The sequence below is a fragment of the Salvia hispanica genome, chromosome 6 (genome assembly GCF_023119035.1).
Source record: "Salvia hispanica cultivar TCC Black 2014 chromosome 6, UniMelb_Shisp_WGS_1.0, whole genome shotgun sequence".
Taxonomy (NCBI): Eukaryota; Viridiplantae; Streptophyta; class Magnoliopsida; order Lamiales; family Lamiaceae; genus Salvia; species Salvia hispanica.
In genome coordinates, this window is record NC_062970.1 from 8,330,153 (window position 1) to 8,347,009 (window position 16,857).

Sequence of the window (16,857 nt, forward strand, 5' to 3'; positions counted from 1 at the left end):
TGAAATTCAATTTTAAAACTCATTTTTTTAAAAAAAATTTCTAAAGTTTAGAACTCCTATTTTTGTATTAGTAAAAAATTGCTAACATAAACTAGTCCGACCCGACCTACTACACTTGACATCACTCTTATCCATATATGAATATTATTGTATTGTTGGTTTGTATTTTGTGTATTTATTTTAATTTTTAGGTATTATTTGTTATAATTCTAGATGTTGGATTATTATTTTTTTAGTATTGAACTATTTAAAATTATAAATAAATTCGGATTAAAATTACACATCGGTTCTTAACCGGCCGGTTCCAAACCGGAACCGATCAGTTCCGATTCCGGTTCCGGTTCTTGAATTTATGAAAATTTAAAACCGGTTAACCGGTCAACCGGTCCGGTTAGAACCGGAACCGGCCGAATAAGCAGGCCTACGTATTATTGTATAATAAAGGTTGTTTATCTCTTCTATTATTATGGCGGTATCATTGTCCTTCTAATATTTTTTAATTGTATATAAATATTTTATGTCTTTTCATATTATAGTATTTTAGTATTGAAATGTTATTAAGGATATAGTATATAGTATTTTTTATTTTTTTATTTTATGTAATTATGTTGTTTCTTATTTTATTTACAATCCTAAATTAATAAAATAAATATTTTAGATCGCGCATGCGCCGCGTTCACACTAGTTTATATAAACTTCAAACTTTTTATGCTAATATAGTGAAACATTGTTTATGAGCTATGTATTTACCCCAAACTTATAATCTACTCATTTTCGTAATTACTTTACTTAATTAATCAAAAAGTTGAAGACTAATTAATTACGTTAATATGTGGAGTAATATAAATAAATTTAATTAAAAATCGTTTGGGCGAAAAATCAATGTGATGAAGTAGGAAATGAATCTGACGAAAAACCTTTCTCTGTTGAGAAAATTTAAAGAGAACTTGTTGTTTTTTACGCCACCGTCGCCGCGCCGCCAGTCAATACCATACCTCAGGCGGCAACTTACGAACAGTCCATTGTGGTCACCGCAACAGTCATTCCACACCCCTACGCCGCATAAAGATCAAAAGCAGACCTTCAATTTAATTGTGGAATTATATCTAGTTTTAACTCTCAACAAATTAGTTGAGTAACAGGTGCGGTTTAGTTCCTTCAAACCATAATTACTGCCTCTTCAACAAATTTCGCTGAGATTTTCTCATTATTTATTCGATTTGATTGTTTAAGTTTACGTACAAGATCGATTGTTCAATTTTTGGATTTTATTGCTTTCATAAGATTACATTGGTAATTGGAAAAACAGATTAAAGTACTGAACTTTGCTTCTTGGAGATGGAAATACATTGCTCATTTAGGATTCTTTGGGAGAAAAAAATGAACTTCTTATGTTTTTTCGTGCTGTGTCTTGCTGAGAGTGAAATAATGTGTCCGAATCAGCATCTGGTTTGGCCCGGTCCTGTCCAAGCAATAAGGCTGGCCTAGTTGGCCGGTGTCGTGTCAGCCTGGCCAGGTCTATTTGTTTGTCATATTTATTTCCATGTCATCTTCCTATTATTTCTCACATTTGTGATTCAATAGTATGTGTATGGTTGATGTGCAATACTACAATTTAGATTTTGTGATCAACGTTTTCAATCTACATCATATCTAGCACATTGCACCTCAAACAAAATGCTGGATCAATTCATTGAGGTTGAGATTGAAGCTGAAAAGCTCTTATTGGGACGGCATGAGGTAAATGGACTTGATTTTGTTTTGCAATCTGCAATTGTTATTTTCATATCCGATGCTTATCATGTGTTGTGACTGCAGTGGGTTGAAATTGATAAAATGAGGAATGGAAACAGGGAAGCTTTGACAGCTCTAAGAAAGAGGGCTAAAACTACAAAAACGAGTGTCCCTTCACCTTTCGAATCTCTGATGAAGGATATTGATCCAAGGCCACTGGTGAAAGAGGTCTGTGCTACATGTGGTCACCATAATGCTAGAGAGAGCACATTGCTAATGTTCCCTGGAACTGACACCTTTGCAACTATTCCGTTTCATGCTGCTCATACCATTTTGGAAGAAGGTGGCTCTTTCTCTGTTTGAATAGAATATAATGTTTTTGGCAATATTTATCCATAAAATTGCTAATTGGAGGATCTCTGCTTATATTTTGTTGTAAGTTCCCTTTTTGATGATGAGTGGTTCAGTTTAGGTATGTAGGGTATATCTATTTTAGGTTTCTATAAAAGAGTGATGGGTTATTGTTTTCTATAAAGGAGTGATGGGTTATTGTAATTGTTTCATAGTGGTAATTAAGATGCAAAATTGTTTAATGGTGTTATTACTACATGGATGCATCATTTCATAAAGCAAAGGGCAAGTAACCATAGGGATTATAAATCTGTGATGTATGAGCAAAAGGTTAATGCATACATACATATGGTTGCGGATATTATAAATGGCTATATCAGCATATCTCCTAATGTCAATAAGGCCCAAATGTGAATGGGATGTGATGTTGTGAATAACACGAACTAACCTTTCATCATTGTCTGGAATGTTAAGGGCTATCAGATGCCTCTTCAGCCTTTCTCTCTCATTTTGGAGCTACGTAACTGTATACCAAATAACCAAAGTCTAACTCACTGTTTACACTCACTAACGCAACTGAATATTTATGTACCTTGAATGTACTATACTCGCTAATAGATTATTTTGTCCTAATTTAACTGAGCTGGATTGGCTAGCTTTAAAGCTTCCTCTCCTCTAGTGTCAGATAATCGTAATACTAGAGTCTCCTCACAATTGTTTTGATATATTTTGCCATGTTTCACTTTACTGATGGGTTCTATATTTTCTTGTTGTAGATCAAGCACGCCTTGATTTTGATTCCAAAAAACTCCAGAGCTTTGTTAAAGAGCAATCATTAATTCTTTCAGAAAAAGGTGCTCTTTCCGACAAGATAGGTCCTGGTGTGCTAAAATCCCTGGTGGCCTTAAGCGACAAACCAAAGTAATAAGTTACCTGCTTAAAGAATCTAAGTATCCATGTCCTTATTTTATGTCAGAGAAATTACATTCATATGTTGCTTCTGTTCAGGATTGAGGAGGAAAATTGACAACTCCCTGCAGTAATGGAGGAGAAGTGAGTTATTTCTTATAGGGTATGCTAACACAATATTAATCTATGACTGTGTTTTCTTTCCTTCTTGATTTATTTCTAAATGCATGAAGAGGAGAGGTTGGCAGCAGTCAAGTTATGTGATTTGAATAGTTAGAATGTCAATTCTAGTGTACAGCTTGATTTTGTAGCCTTTCTTTTAAAATTCCATGTCCCATTATTTCGAGTTAGTTTAATATTGAAGCTTTTTATTGCCATTGGGCACTCTGTGGATGTATGAGAAGATGTTCTGCTTGATCATTGTTGGCACTCCTTCATTATTAATATTTATACATCAGCATATAAAAAAAGAGAGAAGGGTGAAGAAGATGTTCGACTTAGACAGATAAAGAGATGTGAAATCCGCCCTCCAGTCTGTTATCCTAACCAAGCAAGACCAATAAATTCATTGGTGTAGCAGTCTTTTATGATGTGCTACTGGGAGCCTTGTGTCAGTAATTAGGATTGAAGGAATTTTATGTGTTCATACCTTTCTAGTCCTGACACTTATGTCCCCCTGTACCAAGTGAAATGTAAATAGAACTGAGATACTTCCACTTTATCAATTGAAAGACACAGTTACAACTCATTTCCAATCTTGCCCAATATAATTAGCTTCCATAGAACTTAATAGTATCTCCTCTATTTTATATTCTCCACTATTGACTGTTGCATCACAATAGAAATTTCTACAGTATTATGGATGTTGGCTTTACGGGAACGTAGCTTAAGGTCCCATCTAATTATGAAACATCCATCAATATTTGTGTCTGTTCATTAGTATTATTTTCTTTAAAGCTTTTCATCACTTCCTTTTTTTTGGCGTTTCTGGTCCCATTAGCATCTACCCTTTTGCCCTCTCAGCCAATCTTTACTTTAGAAACCAATATCCTCCTTTTGTCTCTGTTAAAGCAAGTGCTTATCAGTATGCTTGTTGAAGCCTTTGTTTTTTTGAAAGTAAGTGTGACTGAATTGTTTCTTTCAATTACAGGTGTAAAATTCTGCATGAAGATGACCAAACACATGCTAGAGTAGAGCACGAAAGACAGCGACTTGAGGAGCTTCCTAGTGAGTATGATATGCTACTACAACTACCAAGGTTGCTTTTCTTGAATCAAGCCAAAAAATGTTGTCTTAAAGAAGAGGCTCTTAGCACTCTCCTAATTATGTTAGAAGGTCACACTTGGCCTAACACTAATGAAAAACTGTGGGGTTCGTGGCATACCTTACTTATGCCAGAGCCGTTGCTCTCTTGATCTCTTATCATCTGGTAACAAAGGGTTGTCTATAACATTTTACTTTTTTCTATCTTCTCTAGTTAAGATTTGTTTGTGCCTTTTTACTCTCTGATTAGCACTAGCAGTAGTGAAATAGCTTTATGCTGGAGAATATAAGATAGCGTAAGCACCGGAAACTCTTTGAATGGACTGGTTAACATAAAGGTTTTGGTAGTGCAGTAGTAAAGCACGCGGTGTAGAGGAAATGGAGGAGCAAGAGCATACTTTTGGGACCCAGACGTGTAGGTACACTTGTATTATGTTTTTGAAACAAAGCATCGTTAGACATTTCTATCATATACCTTGCTCGTAACATATGATCGTCTGGGTCTGCTGATAACTACGATAGCGAATGTCCTCAAGCCGCTGCTTGGCTCTATTTTGTGCATCCATTGAATGTCTTTGTATTATTAGCTTCAAAGATGGGGATATTGTGGGCCGGTTTTGTGGTGAAGTGGCAATCATTCGGTGGGCATGATTCTTGTTTGGGGACAAAGTTTGAAATAATTAAAGTCGGATTAAAAGTTAGTTTTTCTTGGCTGTTTTGATTTTGTAATCCCAAATCAATGTATTGTTTGCACTTTGCATGTGTTATCGTTGTCATTACTTTGATGATTAGAGTTGAGAGATATTGACAGGGCATAGATAAAAATCGTTGCTGCTAACGACTTGTCTACATTAGTTATTGTTTAACGAGGAACGAAAATGTCGTGCAATTATGGAGGCAGCCACAATTTTTGTGCAATTATTTATGTATTGATTGTATTTGGTATAGGAAAGAAATTGTTCCCTAGGTTGAGTATTTATTACTAATTGAAATAAGACTAAAACTTGACCGAAATCCATTAATTTTATGTGTATTCGTGTTGAAAAATTGTTGCTATTCGTGTCAGTAACTCAAACCAAAATTAGGACAATGACTTCAATCTAACAAAATATATCAAAGGAGTGTATGATGATTGATTATTTCAATGGACCAATATAAACTTTTCTTGTTGGGTTTATTGCCCAAAAATGAAATTTTGGCAGTGAATTGAAATTGACTTCACGGTGGAATTGCATGTGGCATGGTTAAATCGTAGGAGTAATAAATATTTTGATGTAGTGAGGAGAAAAAAGGGGTAATTATTGGGGAATACCCCCTCAAGTTGATGGTACCCAAAACAAATAAGTAGGTCTATGAACATGTGCAACAAGTTGCTGTCAGCTGACAAATTAAATGAGAACTCTTGTGGTTTGTTGTATCGTTTGTTGGCATCTGTGAATGTTCATTTTCAACAAATAGTAATGCCTGCAGCCATTTCTCCATTCATTCCTGTCTCTCTTTATTTTCTAACCAAGTTTGATCAGGAAACCCACCGCCGCTATCTCAACGGACGAAGCAGAGCCACAAAAGAAGATACTGTGTCTTATGAAATCATGATATTATTGGTAGTAGTATTTGTTTTATGTACAATAAATTGCGACCACCTTGGAATATTAAAATCATTTTTAATCACTTGATCATGAAGATCATAAATATTTGTGGATTTTTCTAATAAATTAATATTTGAAATTATTCAGCCTCTCGATCACTACAAAAAACATGGGCTTTTGCGAGCAACTATTTGTCGAGTACATACCGAGCATACGTTTTAGTTGATAATCAACTTCTCGGGATATTTTGGGCCGAAAAATTATTGAGTGGAGTACAAAATAATACTCGGCGAATAATCAACTCTTTGATGCCGACAAATTTGATCGAGTTTTCAATGATAGAAATTGCTCTGTAAATGAAAGAGTAATTTTTACTGAACACTAGTAGGGTGCTCGATATTTTGACTGATTATTTAATAAAAAATAGTATTACCAAGTATATAGTGTGTCCTCAATATTTTGGTCGATGTTTTATACTTAACCTTTACCTAGTAATGTTGTGCTTGACAATGGGCATAACTCATCTCAAATTCCACTTATGAGAACTACTCTTTAAACTTGTTGAGCACCTCATTCTTCTCTTTATTTAATTATGTACACCTATGTACTTCTATTTAATTATCATTTATGATAGACAAAATCATTCCTTTTTTTGTGATTTCTTGGTTTTGAACTTCTTGATTTATGAAGCTCCTTAGCTTGCAAGACATACTGCAACTCATCAAGATCATTGGTTATTTTTGAACCAATCGAAGGTCAAGTGAATCATTTAACTTGCTATAAAGATAGCAAATTATCAAATGAAAGTGACCAATTCAATAATAGTTATTCACAAATCATAACTTGTCAATCATTTGCGTAATAATCAGTCCGCACGTACCTAAATTCAGAACGCGATGGAGGATGGTTGCAAATCGCAATACAATAATACTATATCAATTATACAGTTCCGATGAATAATACTCTTACTCCAAATATCTTTACAAATCGCCATATCTCTTTATGGCTATTTCAATGAAATACAAATGGCCGTTTGTTTTTATAATCGTTTAAACCACTACAGTTGTTTATGAACAAAAGTTTTAAATTATTGAAAATATCTCATTTCTCGTTTCTTCTAACAATCCAAAAATATTACTACTAGTATTTAGAATATTTAGAATTCTCGATAAGTGCGAGGAAAATCTATATCATCAGAACAGTAAGGGTGTCTCCGGTGGTGCCCCTCCCACTAGGACCTCCACTAGCCCTTCCCATAAAAACTGTTTGCCAGCACTAGCCTTTCTCATTCCACTGCCACATCACTAGCCCTTCCCACTGCACTAGGACTTCCACTAGCCATTCCCACAATTATTCAATTTACGGACTAAAATCAACGGAATTATTAATACGTCGAAACGAAATACGGGAAAATTCGAAAACTTCATTAAAAAAATTACATTAAAAAAAAATTACATAATTAAAAAAAATTACATAATTAAAAAAAAAAAAAAACATAGTTTAAAAATAAAATTACATAATACCCTCGGCTCTCACTCCTCATCCTCGTCCTCGTCCCCATCGTCCGTGCCGCTGCTGCCTCCGACGTCCCCGCCCCCGATCTCGACGCCATAATCATCAATGGGTGGCAGCCTTAAATCGCGCCGACATTGGTCGACCACCTCCTTGCACAACCTTTTCAACACTGGATCCTGCGTGTTATACCACTTCATAGTGCTCTGCATCAGGGTCTTCGTTTGCTGCGCGCGGGCGAGACGATCGTTCTCTGGGCCTCCTGGGGACTCCGATTCGACCTCGTAGGACCCGCTGCCGCTGCCGCTTCCCCTCGCCATCCGCTGCGCAGCCTGTTTGCCCCATCGGGCGCCGACGACGGCGAGAGTCTGTTCGTGGTAGCGGGGATACTTCCTCGGCTTCGGGGAGCTTGTGCGAACCAGCACTGCTGCTGTACTCACCGGAAGAGTTGATCTTCGTCCACTTCCAGCCCGATTCGACACCAATCGCAAACTTTTGCGAATCCTTGACCACGAGAAAGGCCTCCCACTTGGTCAAACTCTCTGATGTTCAACTCTCGGTTGGGGTACTGGGCCAAGGTTTGTCTCTTCACATCATCCTCAGACATGCCGCTGGTTACCATGCGCATGTTGTTTTGGTAGAGGGCGGCAAAACGACAGAGCTTAGGCCTCAACCGAAGCCACTGTTTCCGGCATTGCTCGGGTATGCGAGGCTTCGCCCCAGGCGGTTTGACGTTGCGGTAGGCGGCACTAATGCGATGCCACATTCGGTCAACATACTGGTTCGCCCCGACACAGGGATCCTCTATAACACCGATCCATGCCTTCGCAAGCGCGACATTTTCCCACACGGACCAGATCGTCCTCCTCTCATTCTCATCCTCGCCCTCCTCCTCCTCTGCCCCCGGGTGCGAGGAAGAGCTCGGGACTTTGCCCTTGCCCTTGCCCCTACTCCCGCCTCTGGCCTTGCCCTTGCCTTTGCTCCTGCCCCTTGCAGTTGGCTCCGCCTCATCGGGAGTCTCACGGATCGGCGATAGCCCTAGATCCTCAAAAGAGAAAGTCTCGATGCCGGCGTACTAAGTCTCCGGAACAGTACTTGGGGAATCATCGGCCAACAAATCTATATATGGCCGATACACAGATTCCCTAGGCGTCCTCGGGCTCCGCCTCTCCATCGACCCACCCACCGACATATTTGGCGGCGTACCGCCCATCCCCACTGCCCCGGGCATCATCCCTCCCACCCACACCACCTACCGCCCATCCCCGCTGCCCCTGGCATCATCCCACCCATCCCCGACATATTTGCCGGCATACCCGCTGCCCCTGGCATCATCTGACCCATCTGACTCATCCAAGTGTACATAGTGTAGAACATTTGAGGGTCATCGCCGGTATACCGCCCATCCCCGCCGTCCCCGCCATCTAGGGATTCATCCCTGCAAAATTTCCCTCCGATCCGATGGGAATCGAGTGTGTGTTTCCTCCGCTCGTGGTGGGGGAATTTCTATTGTACTCCATTGTAGTAGAAATGAAATTTGTAGATTTAGAGAGAGAAACTTATCAACACAAGTGGTGTGAATGAAATGAAGTTGGGGGAGCCCTATTTATAGAGTTTATTAAAAAAAAAAAATTAAAAATCTCGGACGTCCGACCGGGACGTCCGACCTTCGCCACTGTGGCGGACGTCCGGTCGGACGTGCGCACGAGGGGCGAGCCCATGGCAGGGGCACTCGGGACGGGCGTGGGCGGACGTCCCGCTCACTACGGCGGACGTCCGCCGGTGGAGACACCCTAACAGCACAATATGTCCTATTTCTAATGAATCATATAACATGCCAATTACATGTACCCTATATAAAACAGTACATAAAATCCGTATTGCAAAAGTATACGACACCCTAACTAGGTATATATATGTAAAACAAAAGTTTAAACTTTATTGAAATAAAATAACAAAAGGGGCATAAATTATCCAATTGAGAGAATTAGAAGTAGGAGGCAATGTTGGAGTATGGATGGGGAAACCCACCACCGATTATCCTTTCCGGTGACGATAACCGCCCTGTCTTCGACCTTTGCACCATCTCCGACGCCGCCAACTTCGCTAATCCGGACAACCACATTCCCTTCTCCAATGCCCATTTCACCAGCTTCTACAACCCGCCCCCGCCCCCGCCCCCGCCCCCGCCTCCGGCCTCCTACAACAGCCGAATCGGGCTCAACCTCGGCGGCAGGACCTACTTCGCCTCCTCCGAAGACGACTTCATCAACCGTCTCTACCGCCGCTCCAGGATCATCGAGCCCGGTCCAGTCAACTCGCCCCGCTGCCAGGCCCACGGGTGCAACGCCGACTTGACCCACGCCAAGCACTACCACCGCCGCCACAAGGTCTGCGAGTTTCACTCCAAGGCCGCCACCGTCATCGCCGCCGGCTTGACCCAGCGCTTCTGCCAGCAATGCAGCAGGTCCGAAATTACAAAAATACCCATCATTCATGCATTGCATTTCTTCAAAATTTCATGAGCGATCCCGAGGGCATTTCTGTAAAATTAATTTCATACTTGCCAATTTCAGATTCCAGCTGCTCTCGGAATTCGACAACGGCAAGAGAAGCTGCCGCAAAAGGCTTGCCGACCACAACCGCCGCCGCCGCAAATCCCATCCAAAAATCACCTCCGCATCTGAAAACCTTGCAACTAGTAAAATACTTCACCTCTAAATCTCGCACACAATCTTACTCCCTCCGCTCCATAATAATCGTCATTTTATTTTCTGCACTCATTTTGAAAAAATGATAGTAATAAATAGTTAAAGTGAATAAATAAGAGAATAATGTAGAGAACTATTAATTTTTTTTTAATTTACTCTTTCTCTACTTAAACTAATTTATTAAAAACGAGTGAAAAAAATGAAATGTGTTTACTACTATAGAACGTAAGGGAGTAGTAATTAGTAAAAAATACGTGGACTGATTTTGACAAAACATTTTCAGGGTTGCCGCCTGATTCCGGCCCACAGTCATCGTCGGTGACGGTGGCCATCTCGCCGCCTAGAATCTCGCTGGATTGCTTCACGACGAACTTGCTCTTCTACACCAACGCGTAAAAATTAGGCAGCAGTATCATAATTGCCATCACATTCAAACTTAATTTGCTTTTTTAATTTTAATATCACTATGATTATGGTCACGTACTTTGTTAGCCAAATATGAACAATGTACCTTCATGTTTCAGGGGATTCATTTCCCACTTTGCATGCCTAACTTCAGCTTTGACTGTTTTCATATTAATGAGAAAAAAGAGTTTTTCATGGAAATTCCATCTGCATTCAAGATGAATTTCCATATGTGTAAAAGGGTTGGGTTTGGCAGAGAGGCACTCATGCAGACTCTTGCTATTTACAGTTACTGCATTAATTTCTTTTTGTCTGTGGCTCACTCATATTTCGATACTGTAAAATTAAGGATGAGGGGGTAAAAAAAGAACAAAAAGAGGAGCCATCTTTTTCATCGATTTATACTTTGACAATGAATTTATAGTGAAGTGGTAAAATTTTCTTGGTGAAGAAGATGCCAGTAAGTCAGTCTGTCTCCTGCATGGAGGTATTGGTTGAGGAAAGCTATATTTGTGGGACCTTTTTTTGTCTATATATCACACATCAACTTTTTTTCAACGTTGTTTTTCTTTTATTATTATAATGATTGATTTAATCAAGGAAATAATTATAATTGAACAAATAAGGCATCATTCAAAATTGTAGACTGAAGAATGGTAGACCTTTGGTTATAAAAATCACTCAGTCGATTACTTGTAAAAGAAATTTATATTCACAACATAGATAGACATATACGATCATTGTAAAAATTTGTAGTGTCGATCTGAAGTGACTTCCAATCTTGATGGACCGATGCCATTAGTGTGGTATAAAACTACATTGATAAGTATTACTCCCTCCGTTCCATAGTAACGGAGGCGTTTCTTTTCGGCACGGAGATTAAGAAAAATTGTGTTAGATGAGTTAAGTAAAGAGAGAATAAAGTGGAAAATAAAAAAAGGTAGAGAGATGAAGATAGGAAAAAGTAAGAGAGAGTAAAGTAGGTGTGGAAAAATGTGTTGACTTTTACTAAAAAAGGAAATGACTATATTACTATGGAACGTACCAAAATGGCAAAATGACTCTATTACTATGGAAAGGAGGGAGTATTTCTTTGTTGGTTAATCTAAGTACGACGCCTCGGTGACCAATTATTTCTCAATCTATATAATTGACCTTGAACATACGGTATGAGTTATGCACTACTTTGACATATTAGAAGGTAAAGATTTTTCATAAGACTATTACATCCGCCCTTGAAAAATACTTTTAGAAACTTTTGAAACGGCACGTGTTTTTAATTCACAATTGGTAAAATAAGAGAGAAAGATTGGTAAAAGTAAGAGAGATGAAAAGAAAAAATAATGAAATAAGAGAGAGGAAGGGAAAAAGTAGTGAAAGTAGTGTTAATGGATTATGAGATCCACGTCCTAAAATAGAAAGTAACTATTTTTAAGGGACGAACTGAAATAGAAATAGTTTCTATTTTTAATGAACAGATGTAGTATATTATTTGTATGTGTTGAGTAGTGGTAATTAGTGTTGGAGAATGACTAGTATTCAAATTTTATTAAATCAAGGTTCAGTGCGCAATATCCTCAAAATATGTTTTGAAAAAGAATTTATTATAAGAATCCTAGCTAGTTAAAATTTGTTCATATATAATTGGTAATGTTCCACAAGTATATAGCTCAACTGATGCAAGCCCGGGTACGCAACGTCGAGCACCGAGACAATTTTGAGGCCTTGGATTGATTAGCGGCAAAAAATGAAGGAGAGAGGGGCGATACGAAGACGAGGGTTGAGCGGCCGGGAGAGAGATAGCGTCCAAGATGAGCCACTAGACTGGGTGGCTCAAGGGAGGCCTAACCATCCGACCGCGTGGAGCTCTTTGACGGACAGAGCAAACTACCCTGTCGAGTATCCCTTGCCACACTATCTCACTCGGCCGTGTGAGTTCCTCCAAGGCGAGTTAGTGGCACTAGCTTTATTTGGTAGACTGTGCTGAATCCGTATTTTGGCTAATTTCAGCATTATATACATTGAATTTAGGACATTTTGTGCAGCTAGATCATAATAAATATATACAAATTGCATTTTTCATTTAATTTTTGTCATCTGGATGTATGCAATTGAAATATCGTTCGGATTGTCATAAAATTACCTTTAGTTTAATGACATGTGAAAAAAATATTAATGAAAAGAGTTGTATGAAATTATGTTCTTTGGATTTTTTTTAGATTGATAAGGATTGTCAACGGTCATTGAAAGGGACATGCGGCATTAAAATTTTAAAAAATTCAATGAAATTATAATAGTGCATCGAGTTCATTATCTATATGATATTATTCAAACAAACATCATCAATTATTTTATAATTAAAAAAAATATTAATTCCGTAAAAATAAATCTTATAGCTCACATACTTCTGTCGTGGTTGATCATCCTAATCTGTAGCTCTTGTTTAACTTAGTTTTAATATAAAAATGAGTTTTTATTTGATCAATTCTCTCTCTATATATAAATACCTCCATACCATTAAAATTGAATGGTACAAAAATTATATACCTCCCTACCATTAAAATTGAAACTTGGTCTGAATTGAATGGTACAAAAAGTATTTATGAATCATTGAATAATAGTAATAGTGAATCTTGTTTCCACCGTATTCAAAAATCTTTTTTTCAATTCCTGCTACTGTGGAGGGGGGACTGCCTTTGCAAATTTGGTAGATCGTCCTATCATTTATGTATACATGCCATAATATCAACCAATGTTCATTAATTCTGACTATTGCACGATATAACATTATAACTGTATATTTGTTTGGTTTTTAAATGATAGGACCATACCAAGAACCCCTTACTATAAGTGAAAGAAAGAAAAAAAACTACTCAATACAATACCAAAAATTTGAAAAAAACTGAGACCCACAATTCTTGCTTGGAATGAGAAATTTAAGGAAGTTTATTGTATAGAGCAAGATGAGTTCAATTTAGAGTATTAAACATTAAGAACAAGAAATTTGAAATGAAATTCCCACTACTACATGTTTATCTGCCTTTTCCCATGATAACATCCAAATACTTTCCTTTCTTTCAGAATTTATTTTCTATTTAAGGGGAAGCATCTTTGTTTAGGAATATTCGGTAATTTAGAAATCAGATATCAGATGGCCCAGTGTGATTGTTTCGGGGCCCAGCCCACAGACCTTGAAAAATGATAAAAGCAAATTTGAATCAATTTATTAATGAAATACTACCTGATGCTAATAACATCTCTACATCCACAAAATAGAATATCTTTTCATTTTAATATGATAGTATCATTAACCATGGTCTTGGTTATTCGTTTAAACTTTAAAGTACTCCGTACAATCTATTCAAAGATATTTGTGGAACACATGTTCTAAACAATTAGTGGTGTGTTTCTTTGAAAGAATTCAATGCCCTTCCTACATAACCTAATTAATGTAAAACATACGATTATGCAATCATTGTCATTAATTTTCTGAAAGTCAATAATGCTCCGTTTATGATTATAATCGCTTACCTTTTGATTTTGGTTACTATATGGTTCAATATACTAAGAAATGGAGTACATAATGTTATTGTATGCGTTTTGGCATTTGCCACGAATAAATCATTTCAATCAAATATAAACAATCGATTTCATGTTTGTATCTCGACGAATAATTTAATTTCTAGCTAATAATAATGTTAGAAATCCACGTCATACGAAGAATCCAGAGAGTTTGGTCAGTTTACTAATCTTTAATTCTTGTCATATTATTACTAGAGAAAATAAGTAGAGGTTTACAATAATAAACAAAATAACAAGCGAAGGCGAAATGATATCCACAAGTTTAGATGCACAAAAAACAAAGTTAAAACGCAAAATCAATACCCCAAAGGCAGGTTGTTCCACAGGTCAGAGCAATCTCCAGCGGCGCCTTCTTCCGATGGCCGGTGATCGTGGCCCAAAATAAGCCCGAAAGCCGACTCCGGGCCCTGCATGAGATTCAGTGTCACGTGCCCGCGGCTTTCGGGCTCAGCCCACCCCGGCCATATCTTTGCGGCATCGAAGACCGACGCCCGATTCTCCGCGATGAGCTCCCGCAGGGCCGCGCTGCACCTCGCCGGGAGATCCGGAGCCCCGTAGCTCGCCGGTGAGTGTGACAGAAGAGAGAGAGCACACCCACTGTTGCTCATGCTCACTAAATGCGGCTGCCTGCCTAATATAGTAGTACTCCATTTTTGTCATTAGCATATTTTAAAAAACTCTTAATTTGGAAACAAATGTGGATAATTGGATAATTAAGTTACCTTTGGTAGCAGCAAAAGAGGAAATGTGTTGTTGCGAGCTCTTTCTTCTCCTTTCGTTGTGGCCTGCCAGTCTCCTTCTACAGCTCCTCTTCGTGTCATCAAATTCTCCAACGGCATGAAACCTATATAATTCCATTAAATTAAACATTTGAAGAAAACAATACTAAAGTAGTGGTTATATAATAGTAGTACCATCTACCTGCTGCATTGCTGGCAGAAGCGTTGGTCGATTCCGAGAAGCACGACTTTAGGGGCTTTGGCGTGCGTCTGGCAAACCTTGTGCCGCCGGTGGTAATCCTTGGCGTTGAGCAGAACAGCCTGGCAGCCCTCCACCTGGCAGCGCGGAACAGAGGAAGGCCCTTTGGATCTCTTTATGAGTGGAGAAGAAGAAGAAGAAGAAGACAGATCCCCAAAGTAATGCCTCTTTCCGAGCTTCAAGCAAGTCAGATGCGGATCGGGATTGCGATACCCAGCTTCCTGCATCTGCATCGCCTCCCATGCATTATTACCGTTATGCCCTCCTGCTGCACTGCTACTGTTACTGCTGCTCCTCCCGTATTCCATTTTTTTCCTTCCACAGCTACTACACCAACTCTGTATCTCTGTGTGTGTTTTATGTATATATAGTAATGGATGGTGCTGCAAAAAAAATGGGATTTGCTTCTTGTTACTGTAAAAAGAAGGAAGGAAAGGAAATATGGAAACAAGGTAGGGGAGAAAAAAATAAAGAGTGTGGGGGATAAGATTGATATGTGACAGTTGTACAAGTAGGGGTATGGTTGCAACTGCCCTTCTACTGCAATAGGGTTATGTTCTTAAACAGAAAAGCTGCTGCACTTGTTGCAGACTGATATATATCTACTACTCATTAAATGCCACCACCATTATTCCACTCATTTCCATTTTTAAAATTTTCTGTTTTATTCTATATACATATGTCATATCCAACCAAATAAAGGGACCAAAACTACTTTCTATATAAGTGAGATGTTTTGTGCTTTTAAGGCTATTCGCGTGTCTACTCTTATCCATCTCTTAACCATCTCATCTCTTCATTATTCATGGATTCCACTGTACTTTTCACCCAATCTCTTAACTAAAAGACACACATGCATTCCTCCATAGAATGAGATCCCATGCTGTGCAAAATGCCACAACAGGGGATGCTGTAGTATCTACACCACAAATTAATTTCCCCCCCTACTTGTATTATTATTTTTCATTTAAAAAATGGATGGTTTGATTCACCACAGCATCCCCTGCTGTGGCATTTTGCACAGCAGGGGATCCCATTCCATCCCTCCATCTCTTAATCATCTAATCCCTTAACTATTCATTCAATTTCATTTTTTATTTTTAATTCCAACAAATTCAATTAATAGAAACACACTTCATTAAATAAAATAAAAATTACAATTTAAAGGCCTAAAAATTAAAAAATACATATTTAAAATCCTAAAAAAAATTAAAAATACATAATTAAAATACTCTAAATTACATTATAAAAACTACTCTGCCGGTGAATCATCCCCCGAAGTCGGCGGTGCACCCAAGTTAGATCGATCCTGAATACCAAGTTGAGCTTTCATATGCTCAATTCCGTCCATATGGGCATCAAATTGGCGAGGATTCATTTTTGAAGTGTCAGCCATCGTGGCGAGCAGATACATGGATATTAGGGCGATTCATTTTCAACAATTGGAGAGGAAAGAATAGATGAGTGAAGTGTTTGTGTGTAAAATGGAGAATGGAACAAGAATGGAGTATTTATAGAATAATAAAAGAAAAAAAAATTAAAAAATTCGACCGTTTGCAACGGTCATTTTACCGTTAAATTTTTTTTTTCAAATTTTTGAATTTAAAAAATAAATAAATAAATTTATGACGTCATAATTCGATGCACCCACTCGCGGGCCGGCGAGTTGGCGTCACGCCATCCGCCAGCGCGCGCCACGTGGCCCGCGCGCGTGGCGAGACAGCTCGAGGCCGGCCCCTTCCGCGCGCGACGCACGACGAGCTAGCTCGTCTCTTCGAGACGAGATGCATGCCGCATCGCCGTCTCGATGCCAGCTCTTCTCG

General features: G+C 38.6%; 3 protein-coding genes across 11 annotated transcripts; 2 read left to right on the forward strand and 1 right to left on the reverse strand.

Annotated features, from left to right (window-relative positions):
• The first annotated feature begins 891 nt into the window (after positions 1-891).
• Positions 892-5,880, forward strand: LOC125192675. Of its 9 annotated transcripts, XR_007171450.1 has the most exons (8): positions 892-1,142; positions 1,658-1,740; positions 1,819-2,077; positions 2,862-3,006; positions 3,094-3,157; positions 4,145-4,221; positions 4,611-4,676; positions 5,781-5,880. XR_007171450.1 is itself a non-coding variant. In XM_048090298.1 (6 exons), exons 2-5 carry the CDS (start codon positions 1,678-1,680, stop codon positions 3,110-3,112), a joined length of 486 nt encoding a protein of 161 aa, XP_047946255.1. In that variant the 5' UTR covers positions 892-1,142; positions 1,620-1,677; the 3' UTR covers positions 3,113-3,157; positions 4,145-4,489. The 9 variants fall into 9 exon arrangements, 5 of the variants coding, with proteins under 5 accessions (XP_047946255.1, XP_047946253.1, XP_047946257.1 ...); XR_007171449.1 differs by lacking the exon at positions 5,781-5,880 and having other exon boundaries at positions 4,606-5,146; XR_007171448.1 differs by lacking the exon at positions 5,781-5,880 and having other exon boundaries at positions 4,611-5,146.
• Positions 5,881-9,361: 3,481 nt separating this feature from the next.
• Positions 9,362-10,613, forward strand: LOC125194618 (squamosa promoter-binding-like protein 8). The gene is made up of 3 exons (XM_048092866.1): positions 9,362-9,825; positions 9,935-10,059; positions 10,353-10,613. Exons 1-3 carry the CDS (start codon positions 9,362-9,364, stop codon positions 10,463-10,465), a joined length of 702 nt encoding a protein of 233 aa, XP_047948823.1. The 3' UTR covers positions 10,466-10,613.
• A 3,607-nt stretch (positions 10,614-14,220) lies between these two features.
• Positions 14,221-15,538, reverse strand: LOC125197240 (squamosa promoter-binding-like protein 7). The gene is made up of 3 exons (XM_048095960.1): positions 14,978-15,538; positions 14,779-14,900; positions 14,221-14,687 (listed from the first exon to the last, which is right to left on the reverse strand). The coding sequence occupies exons 1-3, from the start codon at positions 15,340-15,342 to the stop codon at positions 14,353-14,355; spliced, it is 822 nt and encodes a 273-aa protein (XP_047951917.1). The 5' UTR covers positions 15,343-15,538; the 3' UTR covers positions 14,221-14,352.
• Positions 15,539-16,857: the final 1,319 nt, after the last annotated feature.

Coding starts and splice junctions, on each gene's coding strand:
- LOC125192675 (XM_048090298.1), top strand. CDS start 1,678: ATGCTGGATCAATTCATTGAGGTTGAGATTGAAGCTGAAAAGCTCTTA. Junction 1,741..1,818: donor TCTTATTGGGACGGCATGAG/GTAAATGGACTT, acceptor TTGTGACTGCAG/TGGGTTGAAATTGATAAAAT. Junction 2,078..2,861: donor TCATACCATTTTGGAAGAAG/GTGGCTCTTTCT, acceptor TTCTTGTTGTAG/ATCAAGCACGCCTTGATTTT.
- LOC125194618 (XM_048092866.1), top strand. CDS start 9,362: ATGTTGGAGTATGGATGGGGAAACCCACCACCGATTATCCTTTCCGGT. Junction 9,826..9,934: donor TTCTGCCAGCAATGCAGCAG/GTCCGAAATTAC, acceptor TGCCAATTTCAG/ATTCCAGCTGCTCTCGGAAT. Junction 10,060..10,352: donor ATCTGAAAACCTTGCAACTA/GTAAAATACTTC, acceptor AAACATTTTCAG/GGTTGCCGCCTGATTCCGGC.
- LOC125197240 (XM_048095960.1), bottom strand. CDS start 15,342: ATGGAATACGGGAGGAGCAGCAGTAACAGTAGCAGTGCAGCAGGAGGG. Junction 14,901..14,977: donor TTCTGCCAGCAATGCAGCAG/GTAGATGGTACT, acceptor GGAATTATATAG/GTTTCATGCCGTTGGAGAAT. Junction 14,688..14,778: donor CTCTTTTGCTGCTACCAAAG/GTAACTTAATTA, acceptor CTACTATATTAG/GCAGGCAGCCGCATTTAGTG.